At 40.2% G+C, this 21044-nt stretch overlaps 1 protein-coding gene across 4 annotated transcripts in view; it reads right to left on the reverse strand.

The window, feature by feature from the left end:
* The window catches only part of dock3 (dedicator of cytokinesis 3), an 889649-nt gene that overhangs the window by 681450 nt on the left and 187155 nt on the right, over window positions 1–21044 (reverse strand). For all 4 annotated transcript variants that reach the window (XM_072582733.1, XM_072582732.1, XM_072582735.1 and 1 more), the window contains exon 5: window positions 16562–16658. In XM_072582733.1, coding sequence (XP_072438834.1) covers window positions 16562–16658 — 97 coding nt within the window. The remainder of the gene's footprint in view (window positions 1–16561; window positions 16659–21044) is intronic.

Consider the following 21044-nt stretch of genomic DNA (forward strand, 5'->3'; position numbering starts at 1 on the left):
ATAAAAGAAACTCTCCATTCCAGTCACTTGCACAGTCCCAACAGGATCAACAACAACAAAGTAAGCAGTTATTCCCAGTTTTTTTTATTTTAGCAATTTCTAGACAGCGTTGTTTGAAAAATAAATGCCCACAATGAACCTTCAGTGACTTCCTTTAAAGCTAACACTTCATATCTTTTCACAAATCTCAAAATAAATTCCTTTTCCACAATCCTTCAATATTCAACAGGAAATTTCCTTATAACAACACATCTACCCAACATCCACTACAAACGCACTGACTCCCACAGTTACCTCCACTATATACCTCGCACCCTGCCTCCTATAAAGATTCTAATCCATTGAGTTCCTCGCAACTGTTCTGATGTCAGCTTCAAAAAGGGGCCCGCCGAAATGTCCACCCTCTTCCTTAACCAAGGAGTTTCCTCAGACCATAGTTATCAGGACCCGCAGCCGCATCAGACTCATCTCTTGCAATTTGGCCTTCACTCCCTCTCTTCCCTTCCACAACAGTTAAAGGGTCCCCTTGTCCATCATCCCCCAGCATCCACAAGGATGTATTGCAGGATTGATTTGGAAGCTGCAGTACATCTTTCCTTGCTACACTCTCCTCTCTCGGTTACAGCTAAAAGCTGGGGTGTTTATTCTCACTGCTGGAGTTGTAGAAGAGATAATCTGTGTTTCTGAATTTGCCTTTTGCCCATGGCGTGTTTATGAGATGTTACTATATTGGAACAGTTAATTAGTAATAGTTACTGTCTATTATTTTGTTAAGCATTTCAATAGAGTTATAGTTAAGCCAATCTTTTTTTCTTTTATTGTATTTTAACTAGAATGTATGAATAAGTTGTGTTTTGCTTAAAGTTCAGTAGTTTGACCAACTGAATTGCATCTGGAATGCAGTACCTTACACTTGCCTTTAAAATAAGAAAAAGTTAGGGTCATGAATATCTTCTAAATATATTCTGAGAGGGTCTGGTCTGGTCTATAACATATTCCATCTTTTGGCACATAGCCCTGGGGACTATGGTGATGCAAGTAAATATCTAAGTACTGCTAAAATGTTTCTGACTGAACCACCTTTTTGAGCAGTGAATTCCAGTGTCCAGCTACCCTCTAAGTAAAAAAATGCCTCTTCAATCTATCTCTGTAACACTACACCTATCACCATCTCAAGGTCCCTGTGTGCAAGCTAAGTTGATTTTCTGGTCCATTTCTTTGGGGATAATCATGCAGGATCGCAGGGTGAGGGCCAATTCCTGGCTTGCAGCATGTGAAGTATTGTGCAGCTAAGCTTTCCATGGAGGCACTATGATGTGAATATTGGAAGATCCTGACACTGGCACTGCTGCGATATTTCAAGAAGAGCACCAAAGAGCCTGGTTGCATTATCACTGAGGTGAAGAGTGAAAGGTTCTATGGGAGACCTCATCCAGAGCTATGGCAAAGCATGTGCTATGAATTTATCTTGACAAAGTTTTATCTGAAAATGGGAAGATTCATGAGAAAACAGTATCCACCACAGCACTTTGACCAGAGTTTGTTTTATAAAAGATTGTTTGGGGCAAATTTCCAACCCCCGTTTCTTTAACCAGCACATTCATTCAGTATCTGAATTTACTTGTACTATTAAGAATATTAAATCTGACTCTTGATCTAATTTTGTGTTCTTTGAAGTGTATTTACCGCAAGACATTTGGTCAGAGTGAGGACAAACCAAATGTAGGTCAGATAAAAGCTGCAGCAGTGAAAGAGAGACCCTGATACAATTACCTAGCTGCCAATAATTCTGCTACAAAAATCCTGTGCTACATTGAACCGTGTGCCAGATCATATTTATTCTTGCCACCCTTACTAGACTTCCATTCCCAACACATTTAACTTAAAACCTTTGTCCATACTTTTAAATCCCTTTACATTTTGTACTTAACTCTGTAACGAATCTTAGCTGTGTCTCAAGTTAATTTCTTTTCTTTTGAATAAGATCTGCTGTATATCATCCTCAACGTTCCATCCAATTCACCTGTCAGACAGAGAATTATCTCCTTAGCCTTATATCATCCCTCTTTGATCAAATTGACAATGCTTTCAGTCACTTCCTTACTCTAGTTCAGCTTCCATTTCTTCTTTGAGAAACAGATTTACTTGTTTGACATACTCACTTCCTGTTTGACTCTTTCATCCCTTTCATCACCTCATACACTTCTCCTTGTCCTTCTCCTCAGCCCTTATTTTCCCTTTGATACATTTCCCTTCCTTGTCACTTGACTCCTTATTCCCCTTCTCTTCATCTTCTGCTTTACTTTGTTTCCCTCTTCCTCCCCATGACATTCTACCTCCTCATACCTTCAATCCTTTTTATTTAATAAGTAATAAAACAAGTAGCTCAAAGGATTAAAAATGAATTTTAAAAAGTACTGTATTATATTAGACATGTTCCAATCCATTAAAAATGTTTCGGAGTCTACAGCTTTGAAAGATGACCACTAATGATTCTTATGTGACTGGATTAGTAACAATGTCCATTCAAAGTTTTTGAGAAGATTTGTAGCTCGGGTGCTCGTTGTTGTGGTTCTGTTCGCCGAGCTGGGAATTTGTGTTGCAGACGTTTCGTCCCCTGTCTAGGGGACATCCTCAGTGATTGGGAGCCTCCTGTGAAGTGCTTCTGTGTTGTTTCCTCTGGCATTTATAGTGGTTTGAATCTGCCGCTTCTGGTTGTCAGTTCCAGTTGTCTGCTGCAGTGGCCGGTATATTGGGTCCAGGTCAACGTGTTTGTTGATAGAATCTGTGGATGAGTGCCATGCCTCTAGGAATTCCCTGGCTGTTCTCTGTTTGGCTTGTCCTATAATAGTAGTGCTGTCCCAGTCGAACTCATGTTGCTTGTCATGTGTGTGTGGCTACTAAGGATAGCTGGTTGTGTTGTTTTGTGGCTAGTTGGTGTTCATGGATATGGATTGTTAGCTGTCTTCCTGTTTGTCCTATTTGGTGTTTTATGCAGTCCTTGCATGGGATTTTTACACTACATTGGTTTTGCTCATGCTGGGTATCGGGTTCTTTGTCCTGGTGAGTTGTTGTCTAAGAGTGGCTGTTGGTTTGTGTGCTGTTATGAGTCCTAGTGGTCGCAGTAGTCTGGCTGTCATTTCAGAAATGTTCTTGATGTATTGTTACATGGCTAGTCCTTTGGGTTGTGGTATGTCCTCACTCCCTTGTTTTTCTCTTCAGCATCTGTTGATAAAATTGTGGGGGTATCAGTTTTTGGCGAATACATTGTAGAGATGTTCTTCTTCCTCTTTTTGCAGTTCAGGTGTGCTGTAGTGTGTTGTGGCCCTTTTGAACAGTGTCTTGATGCAACTTCTTTTGTGTGTGTTGGGGTGGTTGCTTTTGTAGTTCAGGACTTGGTCTGTGTGTGTGGCTTTCCTGTATACCTTTGTGGTGAATTCTCCGTTCAGTGTTCTCTGTACCATCACGTCTAGGAATGGGAGTTGGTTGTCCTTTTCTTCCTCTCTAGTGAATCGGATTCCTGTGAGTGTGGCGTTGATGATCCGGTGTGTGTTCTCTATTTCTGTGTTTTTAATGATTACAAAGGTGTCATCCCATATCTGACCCAGAGTTTGGGTTGAATTTGAATCTGTCTCTCTTTATCTGTGTGTATGATTACAAGTGATAGTTGGTCATGTCTTTTGGTGGCTAGTTGGCCCTGGTGACTCGTTTCCTGCCGGATTGTTGCAGTCCTTGCACGGTAATTTGTATATTACCTTTGTTCTGCCAGCTGTGGGTACAAGACCTTTAAATTCATCGGTAGTTGTTTAATGACGCCTAGGGTCCGTAGTAGTCTGGTGGTCATCTCTGAAATGTCTTTGATGTACGTTAGGGTGACTAGAGTCTCTGGGCATGTTGTGTCTTTCTGATTAGGTCTGTGGTGCAGGAATTGGTGGACTGCGCTTATCAGGTAACCATTGTTCCTGAATATGTGGCATGGTTGTTCCTCCTCGACATCTCGTAGTTTTGGGGTGCTACAGTGTGTTGTGGCTCACTGAATAGCATCCTTGATGTAACTCCGTTTGTGGGTGTTGAGATGGTTGCTTCTGTAGCTGAGTATCTGGTCAGTGTGTGTGGCTTTCCTGTAAATGTTAGTCTGCAGTTCTCCACTGGCTTTTTGTTCCACCATGATGTCCAAGAAAGGGAATCTGTTATTGTTCACTTCCTCATTGGTGAAGTTTATACTGGTAAGGATGTTGTTTGTGTTTGTGCGTTCTTCTAGTTCGTTGCATTTTGTGATGATAAAGATATCATAGTGGACCTCTTATGTCGGACCTTACTACACCTTATGTTAGATCACTTGAAGCTTTAGTGGAAGTGTGTTCCACTGTTACAACTGGCATGACTTAGCTGGAAAGACTGCATTGATAATCATGCCCCACTGTTCCAGATGCCATCACAAGACTGCTATCCAGAACAAAAACAATTCATAATTCAGGTTTCGTCATTAATAGAAAATAACTATTTATTGTAATACACAACTTTAACAACTGGCAGGGAAAAAATGGATTTCCAATTTACTATATATACTGTTTTAATACCCCACAATTACAAACTCATGAAGCCATATTGGCAGGCCAATAATAATTACATGCTTTTATTGTAGTTAATATTATTGCTATTACTTGCGGAACGTTTCAGAGAACACCTCTGGGACACCCGGACCAACCAACCCAACCACCCCGTAGCCCAACACTTCAACTCCCCCTCCCACTCCACCAAGGACATGCAGGTCCTTGGACTCCTCCATCGCCAGACCATGGCAACAGGATGGTTGGAGGAAGAGTGCCTCACCTTCCGCCTGGGAACCCTCCAACCACAAGGGATGAACTCAGATTTCTCCAGTTTCCTCATTTCCTGTCCCCCCCACCTTGTCTCAGTCAAATCTCTCGAACTCAGCACCGCCTTCCTAACCTGCAATCTTCTTCCTGACCTCTCCGCCCCCACCCCACTCCGGCCTATCACCCTCACCTTGACCTCCCTCCACCTATCGCATTCCCAATACCCCTCCCCCAAGTCCCTCCTCCCTACCTTTTATCTTAGCCTGCTGGACACACTTTCCTCATTCCTGAAGAAGGGCTGATGCCCGAAACGTTGATTCTCCTGTTCCTTGGATGCTGCCTGACCTGCTGCGCTTTTCCAGCAACACATTTTTAGCAATATTATTGCTATGGTCAGCAAAGCACAACCAACAAAAAAAACTGTAACAGTTGCATTTTACCAGAGCTACCTGACAAGCTTTTACTGATATCTGTATAGTATGTGGCACCCAGGTACATTAGACACACATACAGGAAATTTTATTCCAAAGGCCAAGCCAGATCCTACAGCACAAACACAGTTGGCCAATAACACATTCTCACATTATATCACTGGCAACAAGGAAAGCATTAAAGAGGCACAAATGCAAACTCAATGAGGCTCAGAGACAACAAAGAAAATGGCAAATTTTAGATGAAGACCAAGTTTTCCATATTGTCAAAGGAAAAGACTTTGTCTATTTATCCTATCTATTGTCTACTTAGAATCATAGAGTCATGGAGATGTACAGCATGGAAACAGACCCTTTGGTCCTACCCGTCCATGCTGACCAGATATCCCAACCCAATCTAGTCCCACCTCCCAGCACCAGGCCCATATCCCTCCAAACCCTTCCTATTCATATACCATCCAAATGCCTCTTAAATGTTGCAATTGTACCAGCCTCCACCACATCCTCTGGCAGCTCATTCCATACACGTACCATCCTCTGCATGAAAAAGTTGCCATTTAGGGGTCTCTTTTATATCTTTCCCCACTCACCCTAAACCTATGCCCTCTTGTTCTGGACTCCCTGACCCCAGGGAAAAGACTTTGCCTATTTATCCTATCCATGCCCCTCATAATTTTGTAAACCTCTACAAGGTCTCCCCTCAGCCCCCAATGCTCCAGGGAAAACAGCCCCAGACTGTTCAGCCTCTCCCTGTAGCTCAGATTCTCCAACCCTGGCAACATCCTTGTAAATCTTTTCTGAACCCTTTCAAGTTTCACAACATCTTTCCAATAGGAAGGAGACCAGAATTGCATGCAATATTCCAACAGTGGCCTAACCAATGTCCTGTACAGCCGCAACATGACCTCCCAACTCCTGTACTCAATACTCTGACCAAGAAAGGAAAGCATACCAAACACCTTCTTCACTATCCTATCCACCTGTGACTCCACTTTCAAGGAACTATGAACCTGCACACCAAGGTCTCTTTGTTCAGCAACACTCCCTAGGACATTACCATTAAATGTATAAGTCCTGCTAAGATTTGCTTTCCCAAAATACAGTACCTCGCATTTATCTAAACAAAACTTCATCTGCCACTTCTCAGCCCATTGGCCCATCTGGTCAAGACCCTGTTGTAATCTGAGGTAACCTTCTTTGTTGTCCACTATACCTCCAATTTTGGCGTCATCAGCAAACTTACTAACTATATGCTCACATCCAAATCAACTATATAAATGATGAAAAGTAGTGGACCAAGCACCGATCCTTGTGGCACTCCACTGGTCACAGGCCTCCAGTCTGAATAACAACCCTCCACCACCACCCTCTGTCTTCTACCTTGGAGCCAGTTCTGTATCCAAATGGCGAGTTTTCCCTGTATTTCATGAGATCTAACCTTGCTCATCAGTCTCCAATGGTGCCTTTTTCCTCAGATAGTGATGGCTAGCACAAGAGGACACAGCTTTAATTTGAGGGGTGATAGACAAAGGACAGATGTCAGCAGTCGTTTCATTAGTCTGAGAGTAGTAAGGGCATGGAACGCACTGCCTGCAACAATAGTATTCTTGCCAACTTTAAGGAGGAGATAATGAGTACTGCAGATGCACCCCACCAACTCCACCCCCTGTGGCTGAACACTTTAACCTCCCCCCTACACTCCATCAAGGACATGCAGGTGCAGGGCTTCCTCTGCCACTACCAAACTGCTACTAACCAACGCCTGGAGGAAGAACGTCTCATATTCCACATTGGGACCCTGCAACCACACGAATAAATGTGGATATCAACAGCTTCCTCATTTCCCCTCCCCCCATATTATTCCAGCCCCAAGCCTCCAACTCGGCACCACTCTCCAGACCGGCCCATCACTCCCCCCTCTGACCTATCACCTTCTTCCTCACCTTTATCCACCTATCGCTTTCTCAGCTACCTTCCCTTAAACCCCATGCCCCTCCCAATGATCTCTCAGCCCTGGCCCACAAGCCTCATTCCTGATGAGCGGCTTATGCCCAAAACGTTAATTCTCCTCCTCCTTGGATGTTGCCTGACCTGCTGTGCTTTCCCAGCAACACACTCTCGAATCGCCAACTTGTAGGGCATTGGACAGACATAACGGATGAAAGCGGAATAGCATAGGATAGATGGGCTTCAGATTGGTTCCACAGGTCGATGCAACATCAAGGGCCAAAGGCCCTCTACTGCGCTGTAATGATCTACGTTCTATGAAATGTATTATTGAACTTAAACACAGGTTAGTAGCCTTATATTAAAAAGAACAACTTAGACACTATCATTTTAAAAAGCCAAATACCGAATCTTGCCAACCATTAAGATTTACATTAGAAATACCCCACCCAATCTGAAAACGTCTTTCAGCACACTGATCCAGTTTTATTTCTGAACTTCATTCAACCATTACCAGCTATGCCTAATACTTTTGAGCGTAAAGGATTCTTAAATTAATCAGATAATACCTTTGATGAAATCAGATGCTCTTCATGTGAGTTAAATGACATACAGATTTGAATAATTCTGAAAGCTTTCACTGCAGCTCATTCATATTCAGAGTCAGCAATTCATTTTTTATATGTCCAAATAAAATCCTCAGTTTCAGATCTCAAGGAAAGCATAATCATTATCTAAAAATTTTATTTAAAAGGTAAATGTTGGCAGAGTAATTAGAGTGTGCTGTACATGTATCATTAGAAAGTTATCATGCAGGCACAGTGATCAATGACAATGCCACTGGTACATTGTCTTATATTGCGGGGTTAAAATACAAGGAGAAAGAAGGTACTACACTTATAGAGGTGTTGGTGAGACTACAGCTGGAGTAAAGCTTTATTCTCCTTACCTAAGGAAGAATAGGACTTACAGGATGTCAACAAAGGTTCACAGCTAGATTGATTCCTGTGACGTACAGAAGAGATTGAGTAGAATGGAGACAGAATAGGAAGAGAGCATTTTAAAAAACCAAATACTGAATCTTGGAGTTTCAAAAATTGAGAGATGATTTAATTAAAATGCACAACGTTCTTAAGAGCTTGCAGGGTAGAAACTGAATGGTTGTTTTGCTTGACTGAAGTGATCACAATCACAGGATAAAGGGCCAATCATACACAACGAACATTAGGACAGAACCTTCAGTATATTCTGTGATGGAGCATCCATAATTCTCCAAGACAAAGAATTCTAAACAATCACAATCTTTTGAGGAACAAAATGTCTCAACTCATTCCAAAATGGTCAGCCCCTTACTCTGAGCTCTATGCCCATGTCCTAGAATCCCCAATCATTATGTCTCTCCCTGATTGAGCCCTTTCAGATTTTTTATGTTTCAATTAGATCACCTTTTACTTGGCCTATCATTAGGATGGGTGGTTAAGTGTGAAGATTATTTTTAGTGTGGTGGGGTGCTGAAGTGTATAGTTACTTGGGAGTTACACAGGGTTTTCATCTAACATTTCCTCGTTAGCTATCCTGGTTGGTAAATCTGATGTCTCTAAATTTACAGATTCTAACTCAAAGTCAGAAATGTTCACGCAGGTCTCAGGACATTAGCTATTAAAAGTTGAAACTGATTGGGTATTTCCATGGAATCAGTGTGTCAGGAGTTCTGATGTGTATCATTAGGCAACATCTAGTCACTAATTATTCAGAAACAGGAAGATCTGGGCTTATCTTGTTACTTTACTTCCGTATTCCTTGTATCACTTTCTTGGTGGCCTTCTGTTGGTTTCTAAAAGACTCCACAAGTTTCTTTGCCACATTATAACCTGTCCATTTAATTTAATCACAACTTTCTGCATTAGGCACAGATAAATCTCTTAAATTTGATTTTTCAATGAAACATATTTTGTTAAACATTTGTTTAGTTATCATCATGCCTTTAAATCTATTTTCCCAAACAATCCTAATCAGGTTATCCTCATACTCAAGTAATTTCCTTTATTGTTAAGCTTGAAATTCTTACAGATGGGAATATATTACTTTCAAACTTAAATAGAATTTAAACATATCATGATCAATTTTCCCAAAGTGTCTTTTATTACAAGACTGCTGAACAAACTCTGTATTATGCACAATGCTAGTTTAAAAATAGCTTTATCTCTAGTTGATCCCACAACATATTACTCCAAGTAATTGTCACAGAAGTGTTTTACAAACTCACGTTCCATGTCACTTTACCAAGTACTATCTATTTGGAAACTGTAATTTCCTGCACCGTCTTTGTCACAAGCTCTTTTTTTTTATTACCTTGTCCAACAGAATAACTATGTTTATAGGGTTACTCCCACTATTTTTTTCTGGCCTTGTTAATCGTAATCTGTTCACATTAATTCTACTTATTGAGATCCTGATCAAAGGTTATTTCTCACACCGATCCATATGTAATCATTTACTATCAGGACTATTGCCCTTTTTCATTTCTGCCTGTCTTTTACAATTATTGTATACCTTGTAATATATTTTTCACAATCTTGGCCATCATGTCTCTGTAATGGCAAGTTGCTCTGAGTCACTAACCTCTAATTGTGCCTGTATTTTATCTAACTAATTGCAAACGCTTTCACATAAATACAGAGCATAGAACAGTACACACCCACGATGTTGTGCCGAGCATTTAACTTAAGCTAAGATCAACCTAACCTATATACCCCTCAATTTACTGCAGTCCATATGCTTGTCTAACAGTCACCTTAATGTCTCTGGACACAATATTCCAAGTGTGGTCGAACCAGGGTTTTGTAGAGCTGCAGGGCTGTCCCTTTTCACTACTGCTTTTTACATTGGTGATTGAACCATTGGCGGAGGCCATTCGTAGGGATCCCAATATATCAACTCCAGAAATGAGATCAAAATTACATAAGGTTTCATTGTGCATGGACGATGTCCTTTTTTTTTTGTCAAATCCAGCAGTTTTAGTGCCTCGCCTGATACATTGCATCAGTGCATTTGACACCTTTTTCGGGTACAAATGATGGCTCAGTGGTTAGCACTGCTGCCTCACAGCACCAGGGACCTGGGTTCAATTCCCGCCTCGGGCAACTGTCTGTGTGGAGTTTGCACATTCTCCCTGCATCTGCATGGGTTTCCTCCGAGTGCTCCGGTTTCCTCCCACATTCCAAAGATGTGCAGGTTAGGTGAATTGGCCATGCTAAATTGCCCACAGTACTAGGTGCATTAGTCAGGGGTAAATGTAGGGGACTGGGTGGGTTGCTCTTCGGAGGGTCAGTGTGGACTTGTTGGGCCAAAGGGCCTGTTTCCACACTGTAGGGAATCTAATCTAATCAAATCATCAAGATTAATCATGCAAAATCAGAGACTAGGCTATGGGTGGTCTTACGAAGGTGCTAGGTCTTGACGGCGAACATCGATTCCTATTTAGGTAGTCACAGGGGGTTTTGTGTATTCGGGCACATTCATTACTCCAGTTCTGGATCGGCTGTTCAAAGCTAATTTTGTTCAATTGTTTGACAAAATCAAACAAGACCTTCAAAGATGGGAGGCGCTTCCGGTCTTGTGGTTGGATCAGATAGCGCTTATGAAGATGAATATTCTCCCCTGTTTGTTATACCCTATATGGATGCTCCCCCTGATTTTCAATAGGCAAATATTCAAGAGACTGAACAGCTTGTTCAGTTCTTTTATTTGGCATCGTAAGTGGCCCCTCATTAAATGAGCTAAACTGCAACTGCCTTACAGATTTGGGGGGAGTGGATCTCCCCGACATTAAAAGCTACCAACTAAGCTCATTTTTATTCTATGTGAGTGATTGGGCCTGTGGGGACCCTCTTTCAATATAGATAGAATTCGAAACCTCCCAGACAAGGTACCCCCTTACTAGCTTGCTGGTTTTGTACAAAATGAGGACAGTTAGGGAATATTGTCATAACCCAATTGTTATCAATACTGTTAAAACACAGAGGGCAATTCGGCAAAGGGAAGGCAATTTTGGCAAAACATCTTCTCTTACAAATATAATGGGTATGGCGGGTTTTCATCCAGGGATGATACATTCAGGATTCAAACATTGGGCAGCTCGGGGTGTGTCTTGCATGGGCAATTTATTTGAGGGAGACATACTGATGTCCTTTGATCAGTTAGCACGGAAATATGAGCTATCTAACAGGGACCTCTTCTGTTTTTTTCAAGTTAGGGATTTTATTCAAAAAACTACACTTTTGACTGATCCCTCCAAATCCTACATAAAGAGGAGGGTGCTTAGTACTAAGAGTACACTTTCTGTCAGCACTTTATATCATCAATTGGGGGGTGCCCCCCCAGATGAGTTAATCGATTGTGCAGGGTGTGAGAGAGAGAGACCAAGGTGTTGTGATCTCTTCAGAGGCATGGGAAGATATTTGGGAAAATGCAGGAAAGATATCAATTTGCAATAGGACCCATGCTTTACAACTGAAGATTCTCCAAAGGGTCCACTTGGCTCCAGACTGTTTCTCAAAATTTAAATCAGGGGTATCTTCCACATGTCCCAAGTGTAAGGCCCTCTTACCCATCGTCTCTGATCCTGTGGTAGGCTTCAAACATATGGGAGTGCTGTGGCGGGTGCAATGGAGAGGATTTTGGGTGTAAGGTTGGAGAAGGACCCGATTCTCTTCTCTTGGCCTGCCCAGTGTGTTCCCTGCAGATGCGCACAAGAAATAAATTTTCAACAGCCTTACTTTCTGTGCAAGAAAGAATATCTTGCTAGGTTGGGTATCCGAAACCCCCTGGGCCTGTTGGGTTGGCGGAAGATTGTTATGGAGCATATCCCCTTGGATTTTCTCACAAGTATGGTACACCACGAAACTGAGAATTTTTGTAAGACATGGCAGCCCTTTTTGGAATACCTGAACACTGATTTATCTGCCACACTAATAAGGACTTTTATATAACCGTAACGATTGTGTTTTACGAGTCCAATATCCAGGGAGGAGGAACTGCAAACGTATCGGTGCCTTGTTTGTCTGGGTTGTGTTATTCCTATCTATTAGTTTTATTGTTGGCTTTTATTTATTAGTTAAATAGTTAGTTGGGTTTTCTTATCATATATTTTTATACATATATTTACACATTTGTACATGAGGGCGGGTTGGATTTTTCTTTTACTCTTTTGTGTTCTTTCTTTGTATTGTTTTGAATTGTATTGTTTTGCATTTGTTGTAATATGTTAAAAATCTATTTTTTCAATAAAAATATATTTTAAAAGAAAATACTGTCAATTTGAACTTTGTTGGAGAGAAACCATTGTCTCATAATGCCTATGGTGACAAACACAGAAGTACGTACAACATTTAGGCAATGAATCACACTCTTAAAAAGGTGTCTTATAATAGCATTCTTGTTATGGTTAGAAATCAGGTACAGTCTTTAGCCAATTTGTCTAATTGCAATAGTTGAATTTAGAAATATAATGCATTTTTGTTTTTAGCCCAGAATTTTCCAATTTATATACTTGGATAGATTTCACACTGGAGCACATTTTACTAGCTCTTAAACCCAGATAGAAACTTATGATGGCCAACATGCTGAAAAACATAAATAAGAAAACAGGAAAGATTTGCTTTGCTTATTATTCAACAAAAAAAAAATCAGCAAGCCAGTAAGAATACAATTGTCATTTTACAACCAAGTGAAAATTTTAAAAATCCCAACAAACTTGCCCTTCATTCTTAACGTGTTCATGCTGGATTTATGAGGGTCAGCAGATAAATTGAAACACCAAATTCTCTTCTAAGCCAATCATCATTCTGACTTGACAATATATCACTGTTACTTCAAGGTTACTGGGAGAAAAGTTTGGAACTCTACCTATACCAAATGGACTACAGTGGTTCAATGACGGCTAGGTCTGGACAATAAATGCTGGCTCAGCCAGTGATACCCAAAATATAAAACATAAAAGAAAATAAAAGTGCACTCAGTTTGAATTCAGCGAGGGCTACTCAAAACCTGGCCTCATTACAGTCTTGCTCAAAACACGAACCAAAGAACTGAACTGAAGAGGTGAAGTGAGAATGACTGACATTGGCATTATAGCAGCATTTGACAAAATGTGACATCAAGGAGCTCAAGCAAAATTGAAGCTGATAGGAATCAGGGAGAAAACTCTCTGATAATAGAAATCATATCAAGCACAAAGGAAGATGGTTACAATTGTCAAAGATCTCATTCGCAGTACATTTATTTCTGCAGGAGTTCATCAGGCTTGTATCCCAGACCCCACCACATGCAGTTGCTTCATTAATGACCTTCCCTCCACCATATGGCCATAAATGGGATTATTCACTGAAGACTCCACAACATTCAGCAGAATCTGAAATCCTCAGATAGTTAAGAGATCTACGGCTGGATGCAGCAAGAAATCCAGGAACAAAATCCAGGCTTTAATAAAAGCAAATATGCTGCAGGTGTTAGAAATCTGAAAGAAAAACAGAAAACATTGGAGAAACTCATCAGGTCTAGCAGCTGCAGAAGAAAGAGAGAGAAATAGAGTTAATGGTTTGAGGCTAGTATGACTCTTCTTCAGAACTGGAATTCTATACCAGAGTCATACTATACTTGAAACTTTAACTCTGTTACTCTCTCAATAGGTGTTGCCAGACCTGCTGAGCTTTTCAAGTACTTAAAATTAAATTTCAAATATCCTGATAAGTGACAACTAACATTTCTGTCACACAACTTCCAGGCAATTATCACCTCAAATAAAAAAAAGTGTGCACTCACTTTTTCTTCACATTCAGTAGCGTTACCATTACTGGATCCTCTGTTATCAACATAATGGAGATTATCATTGATTAGGTACTGAACTGGACCAACTATATAAATAGTGTGACTACAAAATTAGGTCAGAGGCAGGGATTCAGTCTCACATAAAAACTCTTTATTACCATTTAACTAAATCATAGCTGATCTGTACAATAACTCCATACAGCCACCTAGATTCTGTAATTCATCACTTGCTTATTCATCAATGTCAGCATTGACACTGGCAGAACCTGAATAGCTTTTTTTGAGGAAAGCATGTTCTGTATTCATGTCCCTTTGTTCTCTTGCTTCTATTTACCATATTGAATTTCTCAACGAGACCATCCCATGATTATCTATATAATCTCTAATACAAGTCTTGTGTATGCAATTTGTGTTTCTCAGTAATTTAACTCTTTTACTCCCAGATTCCAGAGGATCCCTGATGTACTTCCTCTAAAGCTACCTAACTATTGTAAGATATCCAGAACTGAACCTAATAGTCTGAATCTGAGCTAACCAGAACTTTATGTATCTGCAACATAACTTACATGGCTTTGTAGGTCAAGCCTCTCAAGACAAAGACTAACATTCTACTAGCATTTTTAGTTAGGTTTTGTACCTATTCACAATCAAAGTCAAACAGAAAATCTTTAGTACCACTCCCTGTCTTTGAGGTAGGCCATCAGCTGCCTGTAATTCTTTTGATTTGGCTGGTGCTACTCTAACAGATAGTGTCAGAACCTGTCAGGTTAGAAACCCAAGACATCTTTTCTTCTTATAAAATGCCCAAATAAAGCATCACCAGTAAATTTATAGTTACTTTTATGTGCTGCTGGCTACTATGAAGTTCTTTAATAAGGCTTATATTTCTGAAAGAATAAAGGTTACTAGTGAGGCAAATAAAGGCAGTGAGGTATGAAACAAGAACAGAGAACGCTGGAGAAACTCTGCAGGTCTTGCAAGATCTGTGGAGACAGAACCTTAGTTAACTTTTGAAGTCTGGTACAAGTCTTCTTCAGAGCCAGGTATGAACCCAGCATTGGAAATTACTAACTATGGAAATGCTGTCATAGGTTTTAGAAAAAAACATGACTCTACTATTCGAACAAGCCTGTCTGGATATTCATCACAAAAATAGATGTCAACCTCTTTACTATTAAAAAATCCCCAAGTTTACAATCAAATGACTGCATCAATTGAAGTGACTTGACATACTGATCTGTACTATGTGCTTTGTTAAATAAGTTAAATAAGTCTCAAACCACACAAACCATTCTGAATAAACCAGGTAAGCTAAGTCAAGTGAGTGAAGTCTTACAGAAGACTTATGACATGCATTAACTTCAAATTTGAATTTAGACCTAACTGGAAACCAAGGCCTCCCATAAATCAGAGGCATAGCCAAGTACGTACTTCTTATAAATCACATTGGATATCCTTAAAAGTTCTGGAGTGGCACATCCCATATACAACCTATATAGAGCATCTGAAATTAACATCAATGAATCACAATTCTTTGACATCTCAGTAGTTTGACATTCTGCAATTTCCCACATGTAGAATTCTTGGATTGCAGAAGTAAAGCATTTAGCAAGAATAAAGGAATTAAAACCGGAGCCAAAGTCAACACCTGTGGATGCCTATACAATGGCAGAAGGGCAAGACCAATATGCTTGTTTACCCTTGTAGGCCAAGCAAATTGGAGAACAATAGTTTTACTGAATAGAAAGGTACAACTTAACATGATTTACATAGCATTTTGATATAGTATCTGTGAGTATACAATTTAAAATCTTTATTTTACACATTACAATCTAAATATAACTTGAACTCAATATAATATTCTGGCTACTTTAGATTACTTACAGTGTGGAAACAGGCCCTTTGGCCCAACCAGTCCACACCGACCCGCTGAAGCACAACCCACACAGACCTATTCCCCTTCATTTATCCCTTCACCTAACACTATGGGCAATTTAGCATGGCCAATTCACCTGGGAGGAAACCAGAGCAAACCTACGCAGACACGGGGAGAACGTACAAACTCCACACAGTCAGTCGCCTGAGGTGGGAATTGAACCCGGGACTCTGGTGCAGTGAGGCAGCAGTGCTAACCACTGTGCCACCATGCCGCCCACTATTGTCACAGAAACCCTGCAGCACCTTGTGAAGCAGTTTTATGTGCAACAGCAACATTTAAATTATTCAGATCTTCATTCTTATTGTACTTCATTAAGTTTTAGCTCCTGTTACTCCTCAGTATTCCTGTAACAGATCACCTCAAAAATTCAGTTGATGCATTATGTAAAAGAAATACTTGAGCATGGGAACAAATGAAAGACATTTGCATGTTATTTTCTTTAAGAATTCACAATATGTTTCATGCTACATTATGTCTGGAGATTGAAACATTCACCCAATTGTTTTTAGGGAAAATATTGCAAATGAGTTACACTTATAAACAACTCATGCAAAATTTGTCACAACTGGTAAAAATAAAAGTTGTTACATACTTACCACATACAACTGTTTCCAGAGCATTATCCATTCTTGTAATGTGGCTGTGACCTCAGTAACAATGGAATCTTCCACTGGAACTACAGTCTCAAACTGGCTGCAAAACAAAACACAGGCATTAAACAATCTCACATCTCCACAATACAAAATACAATAAATATTTGTCTTAGAATATTTTTTAATTGCTTATTCTAAAAATGTGGAGCAAAATTAGAAAGAAGAGTGTAGGCAAATGGAAATGTTCTCCAATTTACCTCCTCCAAACACTCAAACTGGCCTCTTGCATCATCAACAGCACATTTTCAATTTACAATTTTTCTATTCTTCCATCATTTCTGAACAAGTTGAGAATGGAAGCATGAAATTACAAAATATTATAAGTTCTAAGAGATATTTAAAAGATTAACTGATCTGTGAGAACTATGACAAATGGATTTAAATGTAAGCAAATGTGAGGTCAACCACTTTGGACATTAAACATTTTTAAAACATAATACCTTTTAAATGCTAGATGAGAAGAGCAAGAAATTGCTTTAAAGTAGTGGATAGGAGGTACAAAGAGAGATGGAATTTTGTCTTTGAGATGGATATTGGTGGTTCAACAGTTTACTGACACTTCAACTCATCTCCTATATGAAGATATAAAAGGAAAATACTGTGGATAATGGAAACCTGCAATTAAAAACAGAAAATTCTGGAGAAATCAGCAGGTTTGGCAGCATCTGTGGAGAGAAACAGAGTTTTTGTTACAAATCCAATATTGAATCTTCTTCATATTCAAAATGTTAACTGTTCCTCTCTCTCTCCACAGGTGCTGCCAAATCTGACTTCTCCAGTATTTTCTGCTTTTATTTCCTTTGTGAAGGTGCACACTACCTTATTTCCATGCTAGGAAAGCAAATTTCTGATGGAGGTTTCGACCATACTGAGACTTCAAAGTTGGTGGGCCTAGATGCAAAGGAAGGAAAATCACATTGCAGTGCCTGTCTCTGATGCTACTGCCAGGAGATAACATTAATGAGAAGACAGCTAACCCACTACTTTAAAATAATCTTAATCTCTTCTCGTGTGAGTAGTGGACTTCATTTCTCCCTGTACAATATAGTATCAGGTTTTTAACTTGTAAAACTGATCCAGGAGGAGCCCACCCTAATGTCCAAATGCCCTGCTGGCTGCCTTCATTACTCACATGACTTTTACACACAGAATTAACCCATTTAATCCCTTGCATCTGCTGTCATATCAGTGTCCAAATCCTGAAGCAACTATGATCAGAAACAGTTTAGCATATGCTTTCTGCAAGTAATCTTCAATTCCAAACCTCTAATTCTACCAGATTGCTAAAGATGCAAATAAATTGTGTCAAGCTCTAGCAGACCAAGCTAGTTCGCATTCTACATAGTTATCATGATCCTGTAGACTTCATGATCCTATGGACATGAAATAAGCAAAAGAAAGACCATTTATGTTGTAAAATCTGCAAGACAACTATCAGCTCAAGCCACATTGATACTTCCATGTAGGAGCACAATGCTGTTCCTTACATCTTCTTGACCTTGCAGAAAAAGACAATGTATAATACAAGGGGATGAACCATATAAGTAGTGGGACACCATTGCTGAGGTCATTACAGACTGTGTATAGGATGTTGTGGTAGCATGTGTGCCCCGTCACTGAGTACTGTAGACAGTCTCTTATTCCCGGTGCAACTGATCTTTGATGAGTAACACCAGAGCTTGTTTTTGTTGGTGACCTCATGAGGGGAGGATGAGAGATAAGCCACTGATGAGGAGGTAAAGGGAAGGAAATGAATTAAAGTCAAGTAGATGGAATATGCATGTACGACTGTAGGTATTACAGTCTCAATGCAGAGCGCTGGTGTGGATGGTGACATGCTGCAAAGCCATTAATCAAAATTTAACTCTCACCAAGTCTTAAACAGCTCTATTCAGTGTGCAACCATTCCTCAGGCATCACTGTTTGACCACTCATTGTTACATCAGACAAGCGCCCAACAACCTGAAATGCAGATATCTGCATATTGGTGGGTTATTGCGCGTACTTAGAATTGGGGTCATTGGGTGAGACACGCACCACAAGAGTGCATAAGGTGGTGCTGGAATCAGATACATTTGTGGACAATTAATGTGGAGAAGGAAGAGAGTTTGGCAGTGACAGTGAGGCTTCAGCACATATTAAGGAAGAAGTCACTGTTTGATTTTCAGTACCTGGAACAGCTACAGCAGATATGTGCACGTCTGAAGGAATTTCCAGAGGTATTGCAAGCTCATTCTTTGTAAGTAGTGGAGTCCAGTGCACAAATGATCTCATTCGTGTCTCAAGATACTTGAGTACATAAGCTTTTTCTAGGAGAGAATGACCAACCTTCTGAAGAGCAACATCCTGCATACATTATTTGCTGCTGCATCAGCATAAAACTCTGCACAGGTATGAGGTACATTAACTACTCTGAACCAGTCTGTTCACAACATGAGTATTATTCTCCATGGGCGATATGTGGAGCTACTTCTGCAAAGCTGGTCATTTGTGCTGGTGACATATTGCCTGGGTTGGCAACTGAGCTGACTTTCACTTGGCTGCCTGAAAATGTACCCAGGGCTGAGGAGAAAGTGGAGGATACTGGGCAGCTTCTGACACACATCTTGCATGGCTTTCCTTAAGTGAGCCAGCAACAGGAGTCCCAGTGACTGCCCCTGAAGACAGGCAAGCAGAACAACCACAGGCAGGACTCTTATGGGTCACCAAAGCTGGCTAATACTTTCCTCATAGGCACACAAGTAGAGAGGTAAGCAGCCTACCAACACAGGGAGCACAAGGTTGTCTCATTATTGTGACTACTAAATGTTAATGGTTAACTGGAATTGGAATTTTGAATTGATATTGTAAATACATATACTATCTACTCAGTTGGTTTTCAATATTCATTAGTTTATCAGGACAGGATTATGATACCTCCTAAAAGGCTAAATAAGGTTCTTCCAGTCCCAGCTGAGACGAACTATACTCCATGCTTCTGTAATGTTAGGAATATGAAGGATGGTTCACTGGATATCCTCCACTTCAAGGGCAAGCTAGTTTCCTTGCCTTCCATGTGTTGTACTGTAAACTCCTCATGGTTGCTCAGGTTGCTTTAGGAAATCCCTGTTGACATTAGAATCATGTATGGACATCATCACCAGATTTCAGCCATGCCCTGAACTGATCACCTTTTCATTAGCTTCTGATTCTGATTCTCTTAGCCTCTTCTTTTTCCACATCATCCTCTGATAACATACAGCCTTCCTTAAGATATACCCTTTTAAGCTGCACCCCTTTATTTACATCATATTTTGTAGGATACAGCTTACAACTATGGCCTTGGAGGCAAGCCAGATAAGTCTGAATAGGTTGATTAGAAAAATATGTTAAGTAAATTGGGGAAAAAAAGGAAACTTGACTGTGCAGTCCTCTTGTGGCATAATGGTAACACTCCTATCCCTAAATGAGGAGACCCAGGTTCAAGTCCTACCTACTCCAGAGGTATATAATAACATATATAAATATTGCATAGACACTCTGGAATGTTCAGGGATTCAAAAGCACATCTTTGATAGTCCAATTAACTGTTCAATGATGATGCATGTCTGAAAACAGCTTTAAACCATTATTGGACTATTTAAACTATCAGGGGAGTGAGCAGCCAGCTCCTCAAAAGGACAGTGTTCTGAAGAACAGTCATTTTGGACTCAATGTTAACATTCTGTTTCTCTCTCAACAGATGCTGCCAGATCATGAGTTTCGTCAGTATTCTCTGTTTGTTTCCTCAAAAGGTAGCCTGTGCCACCAGGTAGCCAGTCACATACCTGGGGAATGGAATGTAATATCTGAGGCAAGTATAACTATACAGAGTGAAGACATTGTAACAATTGTTGGGAATTGAGCAAAAAAAGTGCAGAGATATTTGCCTGTGGTCTTCCACTACCTGAACATAACAGATATCTCTTACTTAGAGTCAAGAGTCATATAGCACTGAAACAAACCCTTCAGTCCAACCAATCCATGCCAAACATAATCCCAAACTAAACTAGACCCACCTGCCTATTCCTGGCCCATATCCCTCCAGACCTTTCCTATTCATGTATCTATTCAAATGTCTTTTAAACATTGTAATTGTACCCGCATTCACCACTGCCTCAGGATGTTCATTACACATGTGAACCACCCTCTATGTAATAAATATGCCTCTCATGTCTCTTTTAAAATCTATCTCTGTTCACCTTAAAAATGTGCCGCCAACATTCAAGCCTGTTGAGGTGCTCTAATAAACATATGTGCAACTGATTAATCCTTGTATCTGAGGAAATTTGAAGGCCCTGTTGAGGCGCAATGGTAGTTTCTTACCCCCGGACCAGAAGGCCTAGGTTCAAGTCCCACCTGCTCCAGGAGGTGTGTAATTACATGTCTGAATAGGTTGATTAGAAAA

The sequence above is a fragment of the Chiloscyllium punctatum genome, chromosome 12, assembly GCF_047496795.1.
Source record: "Chiloscyllium punctatum isolate Juve2018m chromosome 12, sChiPun1.3, whole genome shotgun sequence".
Lineage (NCBI taxonomy): Eukaryota > Metazoa > Chordata > Chondrichthyes > Orectolobiformes > Hemiscylliidae > Chiloscyllium > Chiloscyllium punctatum.